At 36.8% G+C, this 24,213-nt stretch overlaps 3 protein-coding genes and 1 long non-coding RNA gene across 5 annotated transcripts; 1 reads left to right on the top strand and 3 right to left on the bottom strand.

The window, feature by feature from the left end:
- Window positions 1-1,142: 1,142 nt before the first annotated feature.
- LOC109062138 lies at window positions 1,143-3,874 on the bottom strand. Its single transcript, XM_019079224.2, has 3 exons — window positions 3,077-3,874; window positions 2,111-2,237; window positions 1,143-1,973 (listed from the first exon to the last, which is right to left on the bottom strand). The coding sequence occupies exons 1-3, from the start codon at window positions 3,646-3,648 to the stop codon at window positions 1,233-1,235; spliced, it is 1,440 nt and encodes a 479-aa protein (XP_018934769.1). The 5' UTR covers window positions 3,649-3,874; the 3' UTR covers window positions 1,143-1,232.
- On the top strand, window positions 3,493-5,912 carry LOC109062139. Of its 2 annotated transcripts, none has more exons than XR_002013042.2 (3): window positions 3,493-3,624; window positions 5,421-5,531; window positions 5,638-5,912. It is a non-coding gene; the product is annotated as an uncharacterized LOC109062139 (long non-coding RNA). The 2 variants fall into 2 exon arrangements; XR_006161215.1 differs by lacking the exon at window positions 3,493-3,624 and adding an exon at window positions 4,160-5,332.
- A 441-nt stretch (window positions 5,913-6,353) lies between these two features.
- Window positions 6,354-9,942, bottom strand: LOC109062131 (thymic stromal cotransporter homolog). The gene is made up of 3 exons (XM_042767026.1): window positions 7,445-9,942; window positions 7,161-7,317; window positions 6,354-7,062 (listed from the first exon to the last, which is right to left on the bottom strand). The coding sequence occupies exon 1, from the start codon at window positions 8,988-8,990 to the stop codon at window positions 7,992-7,994; it is 999 nt and encodes a 332-aa protein (XP_042622960.1). The 5' UTR covers window positions 8,991-9,942; the 3' UTR covers window positions 6,354-7,062; window positions 7,161-7,317; window positions 7,445-7,991.
- Window positions 9,943-10,090: 148 nt separating this feature from the next.
- Window positions 10,091-18,899, bottom strand: LOC109062140 (mitotic interactor and substrate of PLK1-like). Its single transcript, XM_019079226.2, has 6 exons — window positions 18,759-18,899; window positions 18,480-18,624; window positions 13,118-15,476; window positions 12,201-12,442; window positions 11,841-11,879; window positions 10,091-11,749 (listed from the first exon to the last, which is right to left on the bottom strand). The coding sequence occupies exons 2-6, from the start codon at window positions 18,537-18,539 to the stop codon at window positions 11,663-11,665; spliced, it is 2,787 nt and encodes a 928-aa protein (XP_018934771.2). The 5' UTR covers window positions 18,540-18,624; window positions 18,759-18,899; the 3' UTR covers window positions 10,091-11,662.
- Between the last annotated feature and the right edge of the window lie 5,314 nt (window positions 18,900-24,213).

Here is a 24,213-nt window from a genome sequence, read left to right as displayed (position 1 = left end):
TGTTTGTCATTTATGTGGATCAGATTGGTTTGATTAGGTTTATGCACAGGATGACATGAGTCTCATCTACAAAAACAGTAAAATGTGTAAAACTGTCTGTTAGAGACATATTTCTTTTTTTAATATTTCTACCTGCCAAGTTTCCTAGAAATTAAAAAAACAACTATCAACACGTTTATAGAAACACTGTCAAAGTTATTTATATATTTCCATTACAGTGGTATAAAGGAAACACACTATAAAGTTAAATATATGTTTTTTACATGTTTACATGTTGTATTAACATGTAGAAACATTAACTTTGTATAGACTTTGTTTTTACATTTACTCACATTGATGCAGCGTTTCTGCAAACAAATAAATAACTTTATAAAGCTTTTCCTGTACACCACTGTAAACAAATATAAATAATTTAATAATGTCTTTCTGTACACCAGTTATTTATATTTACACGTTATCTTTACAGTGGTGTTATGTTTACAGAAACACAAAGTTATTATTTACATGTTTATAGAAACATTATAAAAGTATATTTATATTTTATGTTCACATTTCCCTATTCGATCCAGTGTTTTTATAAACAATTTTATAAAGCTTTTCCCATACACCACTGTAAACATGATACCATGTTCCTGTACATAAGTTATTTACATATTTCTATTAAGTGTAAACATTATGTATACAAAAACACCTTTAAAGTTATCTATACTTTACATGATTTCATTTTTCTATCCATGCAATGCTTCTATAACATAAATAGATAAAGGTTTTCCTGCACACCGCTGCAAACATGTAAATATAAATAACTTTTACACTGTGGTTCTGTGCATACATTATTTATATTTGCATGTTTCCGTTACAGTGGTTTATGAGGAAGCAAATTATAAAGTCATTTGTTTACAGAAACACTATCAAAGTTATTTATATTTACATGTTTATAGAAACATTGTATAAAAGTTATGTTTTACATTTATCTATTTGTAAACATATAAACAACTTCATAAAGCTTTTCCTGTATACCACTGTAAACATAAATAACTTTGAAAGTTATTTATATGTACATTTACATTATCGTGGCACTGTATAGAATCATTTGAGAATGTTATTTATATTTTCATGCTTACAGAAACATAGTACCAAAGTTATTTATACTTGGATGTATATTTGTATGTATATATTTACATTTACAGCTCTCTGATCCATGCTCCAACAGTAAATGTTTTTTCTAGCCTTTAATCATTTGCCCAGGCTTTTAACAACGGGCCATTCTGGTAGTTTATAAGGAGGCAAGCAACAGTATATAGCTGGTTGATGGTCCCAGTGTCAGAAAGAGGCATGACCGTTTCCAACAACTTGTGTTGCATAACCCTGCCTATGAGACCCTCAATGTGGACCCTCAGCCGAGCAATGGACTGAGTGTCCCTCACTTCATCAGCTGGCATCTTTTCCCTCTTTAACAGATAGGCAGGCCGGTAAACTTTGCATGGTACACAGTCATCTATAAAAAACCCTTTGTTGACCATAATGGCCATTTCAGGTTTCAGGAGTGACACAATCCCAGACTGCTTCAGAAGCTCCTTGTCACTGACAGATCCTGGATACACAGATGACACAAAAGTGACTGCACCATGCGGTGCCATGCCAATCAACCCCAAGTAGGTGCAATGGGACCCTTCACCTTGAAGCAGGAGAGAGGATGAAACCTGGCAACGCAGCTCTATGCAGTCAATCACTACATGTGTGTCTGGATAGTCCTGAAACTCCTTTGGCATGTGAGCCTTGACCGCCTCCTCAGACATCCAGATGCGCACAGATCCAAGAATGGCGTAGAGAAAATTGGCCCATCTTGTAATGATTCGATTCACGGAGGACTGATGGATATTAAATCTGTGGGCCAGATCTCTCTCTGTTAGACCAACTGAGAGATGCACCATGAAGAGGAAAAACTCATCTATGGGCTGCAGGGACTGACACTGTGAACAAAATTGTGAAAAAGTGTCTTTATAATGTGTCTGTTTATATAGCAAAAGTAATACTGATACCAAAAAAATGAGTTCCCTATTCCCCCCACATAAAATCTGTAATCATAAATGATAAATGAATTATTTACAGATGTACTGCCTGATGATCCAGCTTCACTGGCTGTAGCTGCCCTGGCTCTGGTCAGACGAACCATGCTGTGGGACGCAGGCTCGATGAGTCTCCAGAACGCCATCAAGTGGTTGTAAGTGGCAAATCTACAAGAGATGCGGGACAACAACAAATGTGATGAGCAACCACCAAGATGTGGCTTATTTTTTGTAAGCTACAGAGTGCACTAAAATTTAAGGCTTGTAAACCCTTGCTTAAAATGGACATTTTAGCATACTTAACTTAAATACGTTTAGTAAATACTTGTTACTTGCACGTTATTTACAATTAAATGAAAATGTGTTGTAGTTGAAAATTTATATTAAACGCAATGAGATAAATTAAGGTTGCTTTTCTGATCATTTAAGCAGTACTCGAGTACATACTGTACATAATTTCATAAATGTTGTAAATAAATTGTATTTGAAATATGGTTAACATTTACTGACAAGCATTTATGGTAAACTAAATATACATGTCTATACACCATGGCTATATTCATGGGGAGAAACAAGTGAAAAATAGAAAAAGTAAGTAAATAAACAAGCAAGAAAAAAAGCAAAGTTCTTTAAAAGCACTTCTTTAAACCATGTAATTTATATATATATATATATATATATATATATATATATATATTATATATATATATATATATATATATATATATATATATATATATGAAACAATGATTTGAAGTGTAAATTAAAGTAAAAATACGACATGATTACAAAGCACACTTTGTATATGTTCCTGAGTTAAGAAACAAGTGTGCCCTCTCCAAGTACACTTAAGTTGCCTTTTATTTTATTAATATTATATTGTATACTACAAGTGCACATCCAATACAATCACTTGAAAACTAAACTTAAATTAACATGCATTAAGAAGAGTATGAAATTGTTTTGAAAATATGTATAAAAAAAATTCTACAGGTTTTAGAGCTCACCTAGTGTAAAACCGTATGTCATCGTCAGATGCAGCAAATCGGCCCAAACAAAATCTCTTAAGGACAGCCAACTCTGCCACGCGTCTCTTCAGGCGCGCGACCTCCTTTCGGAGGTCCTCGGTCTGATCCAAAGCCAGCTCATCCTGGACAGAAGATGAGCAATAATCGTGCTCTTGATGCTGGAACAACTTAGGCACGGGGTCTTTTTTGACAGGAGAGGAGACGCGTCTCTTCTTCCATAACCCGGTGCGCTTTGGTGCTGAAGTGGAGTCGCTCCACAGGAACAGCGTGGGCACGGCGCCCTTCTTCAGCAGTCTGCGTGCCGTGGGAGTCGAGGGCTCAATAAAATCATCACTCTTGAAGTGTCGACTGCAGACTCTTGTGTTAGGACTGACCTTACAATCCTCACGCCGGATATTGTGAAGCCACATTTTGCGTGTTTCTTTGTTCAAAGGGAAACTATGGAAACTAATCACAGAATTAAACCTTGAGGACATTTTACAAAACGGGACACAGCAATAGCGAGACGATGCACCTTCACGCCGAAGGTATTTAAAGGTTTTTGAACTCATTACTAAAACGTTATATTTTAATATACTACAATGGTAACGTGGTTAGTAATATAGGCTATGAATAATATAATAATATCTACATTTGTGTGTGGTTGATAGTAAATCGAAATATATCAGAAAGAGGTAACTACTACCACACTGTTCTATCGGAGAATACTCTACCGGAAGTTCACGTAGACACTGAAATTTTAGAGGAAATAGGTAGGCAGTACGCATATGGCAAGCCGTTTTAGCATTTAATGCCTTTGGCTCCAGTAGCATTAATTTAGTTTTGACTAGTCAAAATTCCAGATATTTTATTTTTGAATTTTGAATATTTAGTGTTATTTGTTATTATATTTTGTATCATTAGTCTCAATACACAGTATAAATAATAATCAGATGTGTATAAATGAGTTTTGAATTTGTGCTTTGTATCTCTAACTGAATTCTCACTAGACAACTAGACACTAGATACTAAAACAAAATTTGAGATGTCTCTTATATATGTTTACATTTGATATATTTTAAATTTAAGATATCATTAATTCCAAATAATCATTAAAGATGTTAAAAATACTTTTTATGTATCCAAAAGTAACATATTTCTAACCAAAATAAAGTTGTAGATTTCTTGAATCAGATTTTTATCTAGTCAAAACTCGTCTAGAGATATTTAGAATTCTTTCTGGTCTCATCTCATTTAAAGTCGTCATGAAACTTTATTTTCCCCATTGTGACATAACTGAAAACGGCTGAAAATAAAACTGCACACTTTGTTTGTCCTTCGGGAACTGATTGGATCGTTTTATTAAATTAGAATTGCAGATATATTAAATTATCATTCTGACTATTAAAATTATATTTATGATTCACTAAAATACAATTGTAATTATCTAAAACAGTGGTTCTCAATTCCAGTCCTCACATACTACCGCTCTGCACATTTTGTCTGTATCTCTAATGACTTTTGTTCTATTCGACTGTAAGTGACCAGCGAAGTGGACATCACAGGATATTCCGCTATGATTCCAGTTTGAAGGGAGCATATATGTTCCAATCAAAGGGTATATTATGTCTCACTTTACACTTCTCTAGTAAGTTTAGTCTGTGTGAAGACACTGCAGGCAGTTCTGAAGTGAAGTAAACTTCAACGGATTTCCCCTGCTCAGGGAGTAGGGAGCAGTGAACACTGTGTAGGGAGGGACCCTGTCAATCAGAACACAGTTCTCTTCTAACAAGCTGGTGATCTGAATCAGATGTGTTAAAAAAAGTGAGACATGCAAAATATGCAGAGTGGAATTGAGAACCACTGATCTAAAACATTATTCAAACCATTTTAGACTAACCTGGCTGTTGGCACTTCCTTAGCGGCCATGTTGTTCTCCAAGTTGGATAGGCCTACAGCGATGAATAAATTAAGCTTTGTGTTAAAAAAAAAATCAGTTAAAATTTATATCAGGTGAGAAAAGTCTTGTCCCTGCCAGAGACCTCCATTCATACGCCAATTTATTATAATCAATCTTTTTTACCCCCCTGGACTGATAGAACTTACTTTGTCTGGAGGAAGAAGGGCTTAAAGTCCATCAAAGACCTTTATGTTTAGGGAAGGTTTGCATCCTTTAGCCAGTTAAGAGAGAAATTTGATTTGTCTCATGCACACTTCTTTCGTCATCTACAAATTAGCCATTATGTAAAGCCCAAAGTTAGTAATTTCGAACAACTCACTGAAAACCATGTGTTTTTTTTTAATGTTTTCTAAATCCTCATGATTCTAGGCATCTTATTTCCAGATTGGTTTGTTTATTTGAAAGCTGCCAATACTAAGAGATTTAAAGCAGCCTAGGAGGAAGACCTGGGAGCTCTCTGACGATATGTGGGATAAGTGTCTGGCTACGATACAGGTCTGCTCAGTAAACAGCAGACACCAACTGATCCAATTCAAAGTTTTTTACCGCTTGCATTACACTAAAACCAAACTGCATAAAATTTTCCCCTCTGTTTTACCAGTGTGTGACCGGTGCAAGCTGGCAGAGGATGCAACTTCTCATGGCTACCTAGTGGCTACTCTGAGGCTAAAGCTGTACATCTTTCTGGGCACCTTGACTGATTGATTTGTAGGTTTTTACTATTGTACTTTTGGCTACTGAACCAAATATTTATTGTCATTATCATTATAATTTAATTATTATTATTATAGGTTTTTTTCTCTGCTTGTGTGGTCCGAGACAGTGTTGTTTGTCTGTTCTGTGTTTATTTTTGAAAAACCCTTAAAAATAAAGTATTCCAAAAATTGTTTTTATTGCAAATCCGCTTGCCATAGTAGGCCATGTATTGACGATTAGAGGACACCACGTGGCAGCTGTTGGACACTACACATTAAACGATCTGGTGGTAAAACATATCAACATGCATCTCCTTTACTAAATGTTATGTCTTCCTCTTTCAGACTCAATAATGTCAGACTAAATCTGCATTTTGAATAAAGCAAACAATAAGCAGTGAGGTCTGTTGCTGTTTGGATCTGTGGAAGACGCAAGTTCAAATAATGATGAATCCTTATAAACTGAAAAAAGTATCCCTACTCTGAACTGAAATTTTAAAAAAGACTTAAAAAGTGAACTGCAGAACCCCTTGCCCATGCTGTTACAAAATTAGCCCACTAAAGAGAATAACATGACTGAGCAGATAACCAAAGGAAAATAAGCTCTTTAAAGTAGGTTTATTAAAAATAACACATACAAGAAACACAGATTAATCACTGTAACAGTAGAAACCATATGCAGAGCTGCTAAAAACATTTGACACTTCATGTGTCCAGTCCTAAAATGCTAATAATATTTTAAGACCGAAAGCTATTTCCACCATAAACAAAACCTATTTTACCCAACTATGTCTCCTGCAAGAAAGCTGGACAGACTTTTATATCATACTTTCATTAGTTCTTTCATCAATTCTTTGATGTCATATTATTATGTATTGCACTTTGTATTAGTGCAATCAAATTTTATGTTATGCATTAGTTAGTGGAAATCAGACAATAGATATAGTTATATGAATATATCTGATAGAAATATACAGAGTCCTTAAAGGAAAGTTAGTCAGAGAAGGAAAAAAATCCATGCTTTTGCATTTGCGTGCAAATCTCTTGCGTTACCTTGAGAAACTTTGCTTTCGCTTGCAAAAATGTTGTGTTCTTTTGCCAGAGTTTCAGATTCTCTTGCAAAGGTTTTGCGAGCAAAAACAAAAGCTTAAAAATGTCCTCTGGGAATTCAACACTTTTGCGAGAGAACATGAAGGTTTTGTGGGCAATGCAGGGAATGCAATGCTTTTGCAGCTCCATAGTACTGAATCAAAATAAGAACAGACACATTTCAATGTAAGTGTTCATCATCACAGATGGATCCAAGTCTCAAGTCTCTGCCACTTCGATAACTGAAAAACAAAACTAGCAGCTGTAAACTCTGCATGATCTGAGAAGAAACCACAAAAAGAACATTTGCTGTTATTTTTTTAACATCAGATTTACGTACATGATAGGGACGGCACTGATGTAACTAATGACACAGGAGAGGAGGAAGCAGAAGCCACTGAACCAGCCGAGAGTAAGTGGGTAAATCGAGGTGAAAAAGACATTAGACAAGAGATCAGTCACAGCCAGAACCAGCTGTAGCAGCCCAAAAACTCGCCCTGCCAAGAGACACAGCAGAGGACTCTCATGAAGTATCATATAACAGGCAGTATGACCTCAACTATACGGTTTTTACTCTGATGAAGCACATTTTAAGTTTTTGTTTCTATGCCTTTGTAACTTTACCATATTGTTGAGGATGCAGATTCTTGGACAGCATGGCTCGAAGTGTTGGCATGGGAACACAGGCAAACATCATGATTCCTCTAGCTGTTTAAAACAACACATGCAGAAAAATACAAAAACCTTTCACTGGACAAAGCATTAGTATGGAGAGAGGACTCGTTTTTTGCCAGATATGATGGTTTAAAGTTAAAATGACTTCATTATGAATTAGTTTATTCCAAAACGTGCAACTTCTAGCTTCACAAGAGATAAATTGATGAACATGTGAATCAATGATAGAAACTCAACAGTTCATTTTAATCATGAAAATATTACATATAACCTGGCAGCCATGCACATACACTATCTCTACATTAAAGAAAAAGTGCAGATGAGCTGAAATCACCAGCAAACATCTACGTTGGAATTCAGCAATCTCTATTGAGATATGCTACTCAAATAAAAGTTTAATACAGCCAGTATGTTTTATTTCATGCAGTTGTTTGCGCTGTTTGCTGCGACTAAATTTGCGAAAAAACATGCAAGTTGACGTTCTCATGAGTTGTGCTTATGTAATAATAAGTGTTGCCAAGTCCGTGGCAACAACAAACTCACCCAGGAAGTAGACCCAGCTTTCTATAGCGAATGCCATGATTGCCATCCCAGTACAGTTGGACACAATACCCAGCAGAGTGAGGGCTGTGTCTCCCAACACACTGAACAGAGTCAGGACCCCTAAGAAGCTACTGAGATACATGGCACTGGTGGCGGCCCTGCCATATCCGGCCCAAACCGAGTTCCAGCTCAGAGGGGGCTTTAGCACATAGAGCTGCAGCACATTTTCTGCCCCGACCACGCCTAGCATGAACAACATCATGGCTGTCATCAGCATGCCTATAGAGACTCGATCCATCATTTTCCCACTTTCGGATTCAGTCAGCAACGGCTCGCTCTCGGATAGCAAACGTCTCGAGTCAGTAAGGACAAACACAGTGTACAGTAATGCCACAATGCTGACCAGAATTGCTGTCAGGAGGAGACTTGATGGTCCCATCTGGTATAGATATCCAGACAGAAGACCTCCCACGACCCCTGCGATCCCAAAACAGAAGTCCACGATGTTGAGTTTAAGAGTGCGTTTGCCCTGCTCTGAGCTGAGAGATGCCAGAGCAGCCACCCCGGCCCAAAACATCGGCCCGCCTCCGCTCAAACCATGCAGCAAAGAACCCAAGTACAGAAACTCCAGAGGAACCTCACAGTACATGAAGACGACAAGCATGAACATGCCCAAAACCGAACCCATTTGAGAGGCCACCAGGAAGACTTTAGGGCCATGACGGTCTGCCATACGGCTCAGTGGTATAATGGACAACATGGCCGCCACAGAAGACAACACACTCTGAATAAGAAGAAAGTGTGAGGATAACGCCTGTGCCTTATCGCTGTCTCCTGCTGTTGCCTTCAGTGAGTGGTTATACACTGTCTGTGTGAGGGCCATCTCAAAGAAGGACGTCCCAAGTTTATTGATGACAACCACCGGCTCCACCAAAGTCAGAATGGCCCCCATTTGATTGGCAGACTGGGAGCTTGAGGCTGTGATTTTTAACCTTTAAGGCAAAAGATAAGCAGTGTTAATATGTGTGTGTGTATATATATGTTGTTTTAGAAAGAAGTCTCTTATGCTCACCATGGCTGAATTTATTTGATCAAAAATATAGTAAAAACGTTAATTTTATGAAATATTATTTAAATTTAAAATAATTTTTTTCTAGATGAGTCTATTTAAAATGTAATTTATTCCTGTGATGCAAAGTAAGCTGTTTTGTACAGCTACAAATATCTGGAAGCAGATGAGACCGGAAACCAGACCCATTTACAAATGACTAGGGGGGCTGTAGAATGCTTGAATCTGATTGGCTGACGAACGTTTCTCAGCAAACGTAGTTCCAGGCAGGTCCTGACCACATTACATGTTCATACTTCGCCAAATTATTTCAGTTATTTCAATGGTCTTTACAGCCTAAAAGAACCAAAACTCACAACGACACTGGCCAAGCAAATAAATATAGCAATAGTAACAACAGCTCTTAATATAATTATCATTTTGAAAATGTCATCTCACTCATTATGCACACAATAACACATGTATACATTAATGCATTTAATTGCTAGTGCAGGCTTAATATAAATTAATAAATACATGTAAAAAAAAAAAAAAAAAAAAATGCACTAATACTCACTGTAAATGGATTTTAATTGCCAGGACAGAGTGGAAAGCCCCACCTGGCACTGAACTCTAATGCAGAATGAAAGTTGTGTGATTGAAGTGAAAGTGATTTTAAAGGGTAACTTGTTGCTGCTTGTAAATGCGTCTGCCAGTAGATACACTTAATTTCACTTCTGACACCATAAAACAATGTGTTGTACTAATACATATGGGTTCAGAGGGGGATTTGGGTCTTGTCTAGCATCTGTGGCTTTATTTAAACACTTCTGTTGTAAAGACATATTTTAATGACACTGGCCCAAAATTAGCAAACAATTTAGCAAACTTGCATTGCATGCATGTAGAAAATAATGTATTAATGGAGTTTATTCTATAGAGGGCGCTGCTGTGCAATGGCCAATCATGTACCACATTCAAAGAAAAGACAAAAAACAACAGAACACCGTCATGTATTTAGCTTTAATAAATTAATTTATCTGAAATATGGCATAGATGTATTCATTAGTCGGATTGGAGCCTGAAACCATGTGAGGAAAGACTGTTCAGCAACAATGCCAGTTTTGACAGTTCTTAATTAGTGGGATGAGAATATTGGTGGAACTCTAACATAGGCTACAGGTAGTTATCAAACACGACAAGACACTTATATTGCACTTATTCTTTGCATGCTTATGAAGGTACATGTTGAATGTAAAATGAAAACTAACATTTTTTTTTCAACAGGTACTAGACTAGTGTTTCCCAACCATTTTTGTCTTGTGTATCTATAGGCTCAAATACACTTTCAAATACACCTAACCAAAAATCAGTGATCATTTTCACTCATACTATACTATGTAGCAGTTCGTACTTATAAAGTCAGCAATATTATTTAATCTAATTTATATTAAAAAAAAAAGAAATAAATACTGTTGGTGTAAAACTGACTTTTTATAAAATGTATGAATTTGAATTGATAAAACTCTCTTTTCTTTTCTTTCCTTTTCTAGTATTTTATTTTCTTACAAAATCATAAAATCATAAACCTAATCTGCCTTCTTCTTTTTTTTTTTTTCTTGTGCAGTACCTGTGGTTGGGAGTCACTGTCTAGGGCTAAACCTTAAAATCTTATATCGAAAAACTGTAATATTTAAATGAAACATGTCTACTAAAATCAAGCCTTTTATTATATATTTTGTATATTAGAATATTATTATGTGTTAACAACACAGAATACAGAATACATCAATATCATCTTTTGATATTAAATTTGACATACTAGACTATTATTACAACACAGTAATTGTTACAACAATTATTAAATTGTACATTTAAGAAAATTGCAACTTTCTTAATCTTCAATATTCCATACAAAAATAATCTTCAACTGATTATTTATAGTTTATCTATTTTATATATTTTTTTTTTTTCAGTGAAAAGCAATATTCAACATTATTTCAAAATAAAGACCACATCAACAGGCTTATGTGTTAATGAGTTCATGTCCAGGTCCGGATCTCATGGCCCCTCCTCTCTGTGTAGGAACTCTGTGATTCTACTTTCTTTGTTTGTATGCTTTTATTCCTTATATTAAAGGAAAGCTGGTCTATCCATTGAAGCACTGAGGATTTTAAGGTTAGTGAGATTAATCATCTGGAATACAGTTTTATGTTTTATTTTCAGATGACCGTGTATATATTTTCTAAGTATTAAGGATAGTAGTTAAATGTTAGTACTGGGCGGAGAAATAGATAAAGAAAGTTTTCATAATCCAATGTGCTAGAGCTTACAATTCACCCCAAGCAAGTAAGATGCTCTCCCCACCTACACCTATTTCCACCACACCAGTCAATTCAGAACATCCAGCTAAACTGTGAATGAAATGGAAGCAATGTCCATGTTTTATGTTCACTGACTTTATATGGAGAGGTGGTGCGAGTAGTGTGCCTGTAAGTGCATTGTGGAATTAAAACCAGTCATTCTCTTCTGAAGATGATTTCTCATGTGCATCCTGTTATGTTTGTGCTGATTCATTAGCTCTCCTGGTTGGCATACATGCCCGCCTCCCACTGCAGGGCTCGTTGGTTTTTATGTCTTGTTACACGGGTGGCCTCTACAACCTGCCAAGAAACCAGAGTTACACAACATGATAAAACTGGATCTGTTACAAAATCCAGCAGAGGGCACTAGACATTGAAATACTCATCTCACCTCATTGTTTATGGCATCAATAGGTTGGATCCCAGCATACTGAGAGACAATAAAGAAAGAAAAAATCATAAAGAGAAAAATCTGTCAATACAGCTCTAAATCAATTTTTAAATCAGTCATAGCTGCTTATTATGACATTAATCCCTTAAATGGATAGTTAACCCAAAAATTATATTATTTACTTATGCATGTCATTTCAAACATTTATGACTTTCTGTCTTCCATGGATTTGCAATTTGGAATGACATGAAGATGAAGGTGATTACACCATTTAAATTTTTGTGTAAACTATCCTTTTAAGGGCTGTTTCCTGGAGAGGTTTGTGATTTCAGACTGTTTCCTGAAAGAAACTTCACTCACTGCACTTTCTTCCAGCTTCAGTTTGATCCGTCTGTCCTCAAAGTCCTTTAGCAGTGTCTCAGTCAGTCCTTTCTGGGAAGAAGGCGATGACAGGTCAGCAAGTGGGCTCAAGGGCTTGACGGGGGTTGCCCGGGAAACAGTTGGGGATATGGGTTTTGGGCTGCCCCATGGCTGGGGTGTCATAATTGACATAGAGGGAAGTCTGAAACTGGGTCGCGGTGAGGACAACTGTGGACTTTTATCTTTAGAGATAAACAAACAAAAACAAGAGATTATGGTTATTATTCATTCACCTACTTATACAAGTCAATTTCCATACGTTTTTAGTGAATTGTAGTGTTTAAAAATGTTAGAATACTGTTAATTATGTTTTCCATAGGACATTTTTGAAATGAATACATCTGAACATACTGTATGTCTTATGTAGTCTTTTTTTTTCATTATGGATACAGATCCTGAACTGACAAGTGTGCTGTGACCTCAGCCTGACATGAATCCTTGTAGAGGGCATTAATCACCAGCACAAATTGTACTGGAAATCAAGACATGTATGCATGTGATTGTCCGAAAAGCAACCTTTAACTTGAAATGTGCATTTACATCCATAAAGTAAATGATTAATCATTCTTCAATGAAGCAGAATGCCATGGTATGTCCAAAGTTCAGAAACTATGTTGGCAATTCCTTCTCATTCCTTGGTGCTGCTGACATCCATAAACATGTAACACTTAAATTAATCATTTAGCTATGAACAAGAAAGTTGTGAAATGCACTTGCCACAAACACTAAACGGAAAAATAAGACAGTTTCCCAGCAAAATCGCAGTTAGACAGATAATAATGCCTGTATACCCCCTCCCCCTTAAACCATTTGCTATGTTTAACATGTACGAGTGCAGCGAGACTGAACAGTTATACCTGTAATGGATAATCGAAAAGTGTCCAGACTCCAGGAATAAGGATTACTATAATCAGTCTTCCTTTCTGGAAATACAGAATCCACTTCTGCCATGTTCCCATGTGGAGTTTGTGGTGAAAACACAGTTTCCTCACTGGTTAGTGGGGACCTGGGTTCAGAGGAAGTTAGCACTGGATTCACAGATGCTGAGTTGGGTACTGAGAAAGACTGACTACTGGACTCTCTCAGCTCTTGGAGCTCTTGTTCTCGTCTGAGGTCTTCTTCGATTTCCTGACGGATGTTGTTTGGGGTATTCTGAATTTTGGGGCTCCAGTCGGTGTACTCAAGGTGAGATCGCCAGGTAGGAGTGTACCAACTAGTTTTTGCGGGTTCCAGTGGGGACGGAGTATTTCGAGAGTAAAATCTATTCTTTCCTGACATGCTGTTGTCATTTTCCACAATCCAGGATGGCCCTTTCTTTGTTCTGAGATTATTGGTTTGGCACTCAACACCATTCTCTTTATGAACCCTTACTTTAGAATGGTTGTTGTCCTCAGGATATGCACTTACTTGGTTTCTAAAAGTGCTGCTGTCAGTGTTTCTCTGAAGGATAGATTCATCAGGATGTCGATGAGGACAGCAAGGCGAAAGATTTTCTTTTGAGTCAGAGAGGTCACCTTCCTCTACTAGTACAGGTTGCTCTGTAATCCACATGTCATCTGCAGAGACTGTGCTTTGCTCTAAATCAGTTTTGGGACTTTCGCTTAGACTCGCCCTCAAAGATGTGACTGGAATTTCATCCGGTTGTGACTCAACTGACTTCTTATTGTCCTGTACTTGGTTCTCTTGGGTATTATGGCTTGAAACACTATTTGTGATCTGTCGCATTTTCTCAAGCTCACGCTCTCTCTGAATAAGGAAACTAACTCTGTTTGTTTCTTTGGTTTTGGGAGCTTTCACCTGTGGAGATGACAGGGACAGAATTGGCTTTATCCTGATCTCCACCATCTCTGAATTGTCTTTGTGCAAGATACCCCTTGATCGGCGTAGACTCTCTTCCCGTTGTTGGGCAATTCTGATTTCCCTTTGAATGGGAGTCTCCTCTGCACTTAGCATTGTCAAGCTACTTTCCATCTCTGAAATGGAAGGATCGTTCGAAATGCTACCATCACTGGCGTAGCCTCCACTTCGGTCACCAAGACCAGAGTCAATATCATTTAAGGCACCGGTTGGAACTCCATTATTTGAATCCTCAGTCACAGTTACAGTCTTTACTTCTATTTCTTGTTGTGTTACTAGTGGGATCTGATTCTCCTCTATGCTATTCTCTTTGCTTACTTGTTTTGGACTGAAGATGCTGGCCATTGAGGATAGAGTTCTTCCTCGCAGTTTGGGGGAATAAGGGATTCGCTCAGGACTCTGTAGGAAGGGATTCTGTTTTGATTTTTCCATCATTAGAAACTGCTTTCGTGCTGTGTTGAAGTCAATTTGTTCATTGTCTATGGTGCCAGGCTCAACCCTGGTTTGTTCAGTCTTTACACTCACTGCTTTGTAGTTTAGACTAAACCCATCCAGAAGCCTTTGCGGAGTGTTACTGAGGTCCAGATTTTCTAAGGTACTCCACTGATTTTTAAGGGCAGGGCTTTTCCTGGGTGCCTGATTCCGGATGATCTCCGTTCGGTCTGGATTTTCCTCGTCTTCATTGACTGTGGAGGTGTCCTCAATTTGGTAACAGTCATCTCCGTTAGTTTCTTCAAACAGCCTTCCAGGTCTCTTTTCTTCTGTGTATGTCTGTAGCTTAAAGGTGCTCTTCTCCTTCAAGGTATTCAGTTTGGCCTGCCTTTGTGGAGAAACCATGTAGACTTCATTCATCTCAGCTTCTGGGCTTGCTGGGTCATCTACAAAGGAATAGAATCCAGCATATGAGCCTGTACTGCTTGGAGTACTGGGCCTAAAGTCTTCACTGTCACTTCCATCCTCAGACACAGCCACTTGCCGAGCCTGTACCACCACATCTGGAGTGCTACTCCTAGATGACACCATCACAGTAGGCTGCATGCCTGTTACTGTTATACTTTCCAAGCTGAACCTGAAAGAGTCACTGTCCTGATTGCTACTGCATGTATTCTCTTGCAACTGTGGTTGGCCAGTTGGGCTCAATATGGAGCGCAAATCTGACTGCTCTAGCTTAGGGGAGAGAGGCTTTATCACCCAACGCTTTGGGTTGCTGGCCATGGGGTCTCTGGGTGGTGGATGGTTCTGGGCAAGTCTGGGACGTGGAGGTCTCAGAGAAGATTGGGAATGGATCACAGCCTGCTCCTCTACTGAGGAGTGAGTGCTTGCATCATATGGGTTGACCAACACAGTTGATGCCCGTCTCTGGGTAACAACAAAAGAAGAAAGACAACATATTTATACTGGACCGTGTGGAGAGTATCAGATTTTAAACACATATTGTGTATAGAGAGTAAGTAAATGTATATATATATATGTAATACGCATGGTTTAAGATGTCTGAGCTTAAAAGGTTTAACAAGTTGTGTTTATTAAGAGTGAAGAACATATAAAATGAACATTTAGAATATTTATCAAACATTTTACATTACATAAAAAATTAAATAGTATTTAAAATATAACACTAGAAACAGACAGTACTCTTTCATTCCTGACTTATAAACCTTTCCCTTGAGAAAACTGACCATATTTCTTGCAAAGTATATTCTTTACATTTTCTTACTGTAGTAAAATCATGGTAAATAATAATAGTTTCATCCACCTAGCCTACTATTCAGCTGTAAATCATGTTTCTGTTTGACATTTTTATAGTATACATGAACCCATCTTCTGCTTAGTACTAATACACCTGTCTGTATCTCTTTGGCAAGAATTTACATTGCATACAATTGCACTCCATGGATTATTCAAAAGATCTTTTTCTAAATATTATATGAATTTTCTAAATTTAAGTTTTTAATAACCATAAGCAAAAAAAAAAAAAAAAAAACTATATTTTTATACTTCTTTTTTAGAAAAAAATTTTTTTAGTCCCAGTTGAATTTAGTTTGTATAACTTTTCTGATAACAAAACATTATATTCTAAGCATTTAAAGGTCTTCAGATGTTGATTATATAGGTTTAAAAAACACTCACCTCACGCTATTGAAGAGATATGTACAGTACTACTCCGTTTTTAAAAAGTAATTTATAATTGTGGGGAAAAAAATTATCTGTTTTGAGTACTGCATCAAAACAATAGATAAGACTGTCTACCACTTTGAAGAAGCTTATGTAGTTGTAAGGGAGTTTTGCTCACTGTCACTGGTGTCCGTGTGTGACATCGTGAACTGTGAACTGCTGATAAAATGACAGCAGGCCTGTTTCCTGGAATCCACTGATCTGCCTTTTCTGATTGGCTCAGACTGTATGAGGGGTGTCCCAAAAAGTGTAGAAAATATACTGTAGCTTTACAGAAGTATGATGACCAAAACAGAGTCATGGAACTATGCTACAGTGAGCCTTTACACCAAACCTTTTTAAATATATGCCCACTGAATTACAGCTTCATATCCAGATAAATGCAATTTCATGATTTTAAAACAACCACTGATAACAGAACAGACATGTTTTGAAAGATGTTCAGTGTAATGCAGACTACACTTAAAAAAAAAAGTAGGTAAAATCTCGCTCTTTCACTTTCTTTCAGACAGATCAAAGAGCTCCATAAAAAATTATCGTAAGATACATAACCCTGTTCAACCTGATCAACCTTTAGCCTACAGTGACAGTAAAAAGGCTGAAAGAGGAAACATTCCTGCCATAAAATGCATTCAAGAAATGTATTATTATATAACACTGAGATCAAAATTTTGTACTTTAGGAAATCTGAACATTAAGTTATAGTGTTTTACTGTTTTAATTTACTGTTTACATTACATGTCACTCTGTTCTCCTCTGATTTACACAGTTATATATCCTGTCTCATTGATAAATGATCTCACGCATTTCAAATGAACACATAATATAAACTATGTATTCTAGCATAACAAGCTGAGCTATTCATTCTCACAAAACAAGAAAAATGAGCAACACTCACCCTCAGACATCAGCAGTGGCGTCAGAGTCTGTACTGTCACATGCATCAGAAGACACTTCTGTCTTTACTGCACTGACTTGACAAAGTTCATCTAATATCACATACACACGCATAGACACACCCCACACCCAGACTGAAGGAGTGCAAAAGACTGATAGACTGTGGATGGGGTTTTGAGGAAGAATGGGCACCTGGTTTATTAATATTACTGAAACAAATGCATGCAGAATTTAAATCAGAGATGTTAAATGGGCCTGAATAAACCCATAGACATTCTTGTTAACTAATTTACATGTGTCCATATGGACTGTAGTGAAGATACCAACAACAACACAATTAAAATTAAAGCTAAAGGAGTCATTTGAGTTGTGCAATGAGCTGAGGCAAACTCTTTTGGGTCAGAGCAGATGAGTGAAAGTACAGAGCATGACACTCATATATTACATTCCAGAGTTTATGGCCAAGCAAATGTCTTTTTCTAAGATCAGCGCTAGTAACTGTTTAACTTATCATGTAGAAAAGTGTCTATGATTGGACTTTTTTGTACAGAAGTTTCTACTGGACTGAATAATACAAATCATGACATCTAGTGGACAAGAACCATAAACTAGGGGTTTTAAAGCAACCATGATATCCCCCCCCCCCCTTTTTTTTTTTCAAAAATACACAAAACTACATACAGATTCTTGTGTGTGTGTGTTTAAAAAATATAATATTTACTAAATATTTTGCACAGCTGAAGAAGAAGAAACAATAAAATGTATTCAGTAAAATTAAAATATAATGCACAAGTATTTGACTTTGTACATTAATAGTATATTATTAGCTATAGAATATAGAATTATAATAAAGTATGTTTGACAGTAGTATTATAGTATACACATTTGTTTTATTTTATTTATATGGAATTTCAGTCATCTGTCCCATTATGTGTATAAAGTTTGGCATTTTACAAAATTCAGATTTTTTTAAGCCTTACACTCTTAAAAATACGTTTTTTTTTTTTTTGTAGTGTTGCAATAGAAGGATCATTTTTGATTCTCCAAATAATCTTTCAGTCTTCAGTACTTAAAATAACATTTTTTTTGTCTTAGTATGAGTATGAAGAACATTTAAATAATCTAAAGAACCTTTTTTCTTCCCTATGAAGAAGCTTTTGTGGAATGGAAAGGCTCCATGGATGTTAAAGGTTCTTCATGGAACTATAGATGCCAATAAAGAAACTTCATTTTTAAGAGTGTAAAATTTTAAGCTTTTCTTCAAACATCTAAGTATTTGTACAGCCTTACCTTAAAATCATGATTCAGGCTGTTACACAGCACCTGCCAGGGAGGAGTGTACTTGAACATGGTGTTTCCTGCAGAACTACCTGCTTCTTAAGAGTTTGATAGGAAGACACTAGCATGCAGTTAACTCAGTCCTGATGAGTCCAGTCTGTGGAAGAAGATGCATTAATGAGAAAATGATTTTTCATGTACTATAATATACCATGAATCACCAAATCAAATGTGCCAATACACTAGCATGTGTCAGATATAAGATATTTTTCCTCATTTAGAATGAGTCACCTCATCTTTTGCAGGCGCATGGATACAGCGAGACCATTGTTTCTAATATCGCTGAAAAATACAGTGAAAGCAGGGCCCTGACTACCCCATCAGTACAGCTGCAGGTGTCAGTCTAGATTTTAGTCAGTCTTCATCCACTACCCATAAAAATTGTGTTTTGACACAATTGCTCTGGTAAAGCTCCTCCTCCATTATGGCCAAAAAGAGAGGTATGACATTAAGCAAAAATTCCCATAATGTGTGCGGGGTGACCTGGCCCATGGTCAAAGATTCAGTGCATGCATGCGTGTATAGGTGTGTGTGTTGATGAGTGTGCTGAGGGCAGGGATACCAGTCTGGAATGCTGCTATAATCAGCAACCTTGGGACAAAAGCTGAGAATACCCCTCTACCATCCCATAATGCACCTCATAGTTGCTCTGAAGCCTGGTCATTTATTCATTGACAATGGCAGTGACAATACAGCTGTGACTCTCTGTTAGTTTTTAATAGGTATGAGTGGCATTAGATGGACATTGTGTTTTTAGTGTTTTTCAAGATTTTTTCCCTTTACTTCTCTACTTTGTCCACTAAAAATCTACTGGTTTGTGTCAGATGTTGATTCAGTAACCATTTTGATGATTTGTCAGACTGATTTAAACTGACTTTTTTAACTATTCATTAAAGGAATTGACTGATAAGAGCCACATCTTATTTTGCATGTTTTTGATTCACTAAAATCATAAGAGTCGTGTGTTTGTGAATCAGAGTACTCTGGTCGTACTTGTTTCTTTTTGATTCAATAAAAAGAACAGGCTCATAAGACTCATTTGTTAGTGATTCAGACTACACTGGTTGCACTGTACATTTCTGATTCACTTAAAAGAACTGGCTCGTAAGAGTCATTTGTTTGTGAATCTGACTATACTGGTTGTGCTGTACGTTTCTGATTCACTTTAAAGAACTGGCTCGTAAGAGTCATTTGTTAGTGAATCAGACTACACTGGTCACACTGTATGTTTTTGATTCAATAAAAAGAACTGGCTCATAAGATTCATTTGTCAGTGAATCAGACTACACTGATTGCGCTGTACATTTCTGATTCAAAGGGTCTTACTAATGAGGAACATCACAAGCTATTTGTCAGAGAGCCAATAGTAGGTTTAGGTGAAAACTAGTTTTTGCGTGCAGCCTGCGAGGATAACTCAATAGAAAGCTGTTCTTGCCATTATTTCACTGTGCATGATATTTTTTATTGCATCTCATTCAATACAGACTGCAAACTCATGTTGACAAAATGAATCTGTTGTTGTGGTGTTGAAGTTTGCACTGAAAATATGGAGCAGGAAATAGATCATAAGCAGCACATTTTCTGATATTTAAGAAAACAAGACAGAGGCAGTGATTTCCGTAAAGCACGTCACATTTTAATGTCTCGTTCCAACTCTTTCTACAGCTCTGTCAGGTTGATAAGAAAGCAGACCTTCACAATGCACAGACAACAGTGGCAGTAAGAGCACACACACTCATTAACAAGAGAACCAATACGAGAGGAACCTGGTTATATGTCCCCACATTCCCCTCTGTTCTATCATGCCTTTGAGCTTGTCATCAAGGGTTAGGGGTTCAAGCACAGGGACATTATCTAACATGGAAATGGATATGGATATGTAGATATGTGTGATTTATGTACTTATAAAAGCATGCAACGATACAAAAGAGAAACGCCAGGCCCCTGGCCAGACAACACGGCATTCACGGATGAGGAACATGTCGGAACTGGAATGTTAGTACTGACGGACATCAAGGTGAGTCAACCATTAAACTCACAGTGATGCGAAGACTTTAAAGGAAGCTGCCCAGATAAGCAAATGGAGGAAAGCAACGCGTCTTGAACTATTAATTATAACCTCACAGATGCTGCTTTACATCCAAAAAGTATGTACATAGATTAGTGAATGTGTGGAAACATGATGGAACACGATAAATGAAAAAGGTTTTTTTTTTTTTTTTTGCATTCATGGTGACCTCATTTGACTCCCGGGCTTCTGAATACACACAGATTTCCACAGAGTTCATCCCAGCAATTTGGGCAACTAATGTGACTAAAATATGAGAGATATATGACATATCAACTGATATAAATCATGAATACGACCACACAAACACAAAACGCACACACATTTCATCTAGCACACCTCTAGCCGTGCCACATAATTTCGTTCCCCTAAAATTAGTTAATAATTTGCCATCACATTAAATTAAGTCATTTATAAGTAAGGTACAAAACAATTTTAACATGCATTAAAAATAAAAAACATCAAGTGTAACATAAAGTTGCATTTAGTAGTTTGGTGCTAATTAAAAAAGTTTTACACATGAAGAAATCAATTGTGTTTTTAAAGAGCCTGAATGGTGTAAACTCACATTAAATGACGACTGGACTCATAAAAGATTTCTATAAAAAATGTTTCAGTTATCTATGTTGTGTATTGTTCCCACCAAAATCTATTTTGGCCTGCTGAAATGCTGTGTGTTTCTTTACGTTTCACAGCCGCTGTAGAGGCACTAATAGTGTAGAGTTGTTTGGGGATGCAAAGAGCGAAAATCAGCGGCGACGTTAGAATCAGTACCTGTATGTAACGATCAGAGAAAATAAGCTTTTTCGAAAACAGAATGAATTGAACCAATTGATTCACAAAATGATTCAATTTCAAAGCACTCAAAATTGCTGGTCAAAGTAGTGTAAATGCAATGTGAACACAGCCTAAACTTGCATAAAGACACCTTTTACATACAAAGTATAACCACTTTAATGAAAGTATACTTTACTGAATGTAATTTACAAGTCATTAAATATCATTTAATACAAAGCATCTGTGTAATTTAGTATAATTGTGTATGCTTGTTTTAGGTAGGATTTTGTTCAATTAGAAACAATTAACTATCATTCTATTTTTTCATTATATATGCATGGTTATTAAAATGTATAAAATTTGTTAAAAATGAATCTACATTATAAAACTGACCCAAGACACTGGTTAATGTGCTCCAGATCAGAATTTCAAATGTTTTTAAGCAAAGGTTTGATGTAATGAAGCCAGGTTCATATACGCTCTGAAGCACTGATTCGAAACAAAAGATTCTCAAAGGTTTCAAAGCTTTGTGAAGCAATGTTTGAAAAGCTCCCATATAGCATATAGCCAAAGAAGCAGAAGAAATGCTCTGAAGCCAAAAAGACAAAGACAAAAAACAGCCATAAATATCTGTATGGCAAGATTTGATGAGGGAGAAAAATCCTAAGTAGTGAAGCAGAAGTTGCTTCTTTTTTTTTTTGGAAAGGTAAGTAATTATTGTATAAACTGCCCACTAAAACCCAATGGTATCAGTGTAATTTACATATAACTTTTAGACGTTGATTGTGATATCAGACTACTAAATGCACCTTTAATGTTACTAACATTTTTTTCTGTTATGGAAAACATGAAAATAAATTTAAATTAGCACCAGTCGATCACACAGGCTACAAAAACAGTATACCCTTTGATTTTACTGAAGCATTTGGCATCATAGCTACTTTAAGGGCAATTCCAACATTTTTTTTTTCTTTAACTTTTGCCAAAAATGTTAACATAGCATCTTAACAACAAAGTATCTTTTTTAAAAAAGAAAGAAAGAAAGCTTTAATACTATGCATAATAACCGATTAAACGTTTCCTGTCCCCTGGCCACACTTCCTTTGAACAGCTAAGGAAGGGTGGATATTGTCCTTCCTGTCTTTCCATCCTTGTCTCGGGAATTGTTATGATTTCTGTGGAAGTGAGAGAGCTTTGCTTATTCTGACACTAGTTGACACACATGATGGCTGTTGCACAGGATTGGTATGGAGACAGATTAATCTCAAATATAATTCACGCGAAAAAACACGATTCACACATGCGTAAACAATTTGGCATGAAACCTAGATTCACGTACACACAAAAAAAATTCACGTGCGTGAAAAAAAATATATATTCACAAAAAGCCATTCACATGCGCAAAATAAATTATATAATTCATAAAATACATTTCAACAAATGCAAACACCGTAGATATACAACTGTTCACACAAACCTTTGAATGTTTAAAAGTTACGAGTGTCTGAATGTACAAATCGTCATTTACTACGAATCCACTCGGATTTGTGTGTGTGTTTTTGAGACTTTCCGGCAGAGCTCTCTTCCTACGTGGGTCTGTCGTACTCTATTAGCCAATCAGATGCGAGCTTACCATTCAACCAATCATACATAAGCCACTGAGAGTGCATCAGAAAGCTGCAGGCAATCGGGGAGACGTCAAGAGAGAAGCCCCACAAGCCCTGGCGTTACATTTAAAATACTATACAAAATAATTAATCAGAATTACATTACATTCCTGCTCACTCACGCCAAAGAATCCCCCGCTCAAGCTCGCAGTCTCTGCAAGATTAAACGATGGCAGTTTTTGCACAGCACAGCTACTAGAAGATTAAGACAGGTTGCTGACGTCATCAACCAAGATACCAATGAGTCTGCGCGTCAGAAACGGGAGTTCTTCAAAATCGCTAAAAATGGGCTTTCACTTGGTCTCAATTGAGTTCCATTGGGTCGCTGTGTCCATTTCTATTACTGTCTATGGCAAGCGATTGTAAAGGCTTAATCTTCCGTTCTAATTAATCCCTATTGCGCAAAGGTGCGCAGAAAGTGTGCTCATTGAATGCACTCTCGGTGAGGACTTATGATATGATTGGTTGACAAATGGTTAAGCTCGCATCTGATTGCTAATACGACAGTACTGAGACAGACCCCGTGGAAGAGACAGAAAGTCTCAAAAACACACACACAAATCGAGTCGAGTGGATTCGTAGTAAATGACGATTTGTACATTCAGACACTCGTACATTTTAAACATTCAAAGGTTTTTGTGCATATCTTGTGCAGTTGTATATCTACGAATTGTGTTTTGCATTTGTGAAATGTTTTTATGAATATATATTTTATTTTGCGCTGGTGAATTGCTGCGTTTTTTGTGAATATATAGTTTTTTTCACGCACGTAATTTTTTTTGTGTGTACGTGAATTCAGGTTTCATGCATGTGAATTTTCTACGCATGTGTGATCGTGTTTTTGCGTGAATTATATTTGAGGGCCTAAGGTGCGCAGATTTGATGAGCTGAATCTGTCTCCATAGATTCACATGATGGCTGTTGCACAGGATTGGCTGCAGCAGTTTGTTGATGTCACTTGTTAGGAATGAGCTGTCATTGACCCTTCCTGAGGACTGGCATCCATTTGAAATACACAGCTAGCCTGATACATACACACCTCTGAATGTCAGAACGAGGCCAGGGCTGTTTAAATACTAAAAATGCACGTGAACGATGCAGATGAAAGATGAGAAGGCTACAAATGATCCAATGCAAGTTTATATCATGCAGCAGTTGGAAAGTAACCGAGAGA

The sequence above is a fragment of the Cyprinus carpio genome, chromosome A11, assembly GCF_018340385.1.
Source record: "Cyprinus carpio isolate SPL01 chromosome A11, ASM1834038v1, whole genome shotgun sequence".
Lineage (NCBI taxonomy): Eukaryota > Metazoa > Chordata > Actinopteri > Cypriniformes > Cyprinidae > Cyprinus > Cyprinus carpio.
Note: the sequence above shows the minus strand (reverse complement) of the source record. Positions and strands in the feature narration are given on the sequence as shown.

What these genes read in the sequence shown, in the direction of transcription:
- LOC109062138 (XM_019079224.2), bottom strand. Translation starts at nt 3,648, where the DNA reads ATGAGTTCAAAAACCTTTAAATACCTTCGGCGTGAAGGTGCATCGTCT. An exon ending in GACATACGGTTTTACACTAG is followed by an intron (nt 2,238 to 3,076) that starts GTGAGCTCTAAA and finishes CATCTCTTGTAG; the next exon opens with ATTTGCCACTTACAACCACT. An exon ending in GATCATCAGGCAGTACATCT is followed by an intron (nt 1,974 to 2,110) that starts GTAAATAATTCA and finishes TTTTGTTCACAG; the next exon opens with TGTCAGTCCCTGCAGCCCAT.
- LOC109062131 (XM_042767026.1), bottom strand. Translation starts at nt 8,990, where the DNA reads ATGGGGGCCATTCTGACTTTGGTGGAGCCGGTGGTTGTCATCAATAAA.
- LOC109062140 (XM_019079226.2), bottom strand. Translation starts at nt 18,539, where the DNA reads ATGTTCAAGTACACTCCTCCCTGGCAGGTGCTGTGTAACAGCCTGAAT. An exon ending in GCCTGAATCATGATTTTAAG is followed by an intron (nt 15,477 to 18,479) that starts GTAAGGCTGTAC and finishes GTTGTTACCCAG; the next exon opens with AGACGGGCATCAACTGTGTT. An exon ending in TTTTCGATTATCCATTACAG is followed by an intron (nt 12,443 to 13,117) that starts GTATAACTGTTC and finishes TTATCTCTAAAG; the next exon opens with ATAAAAGTCCACAGTTGTCC.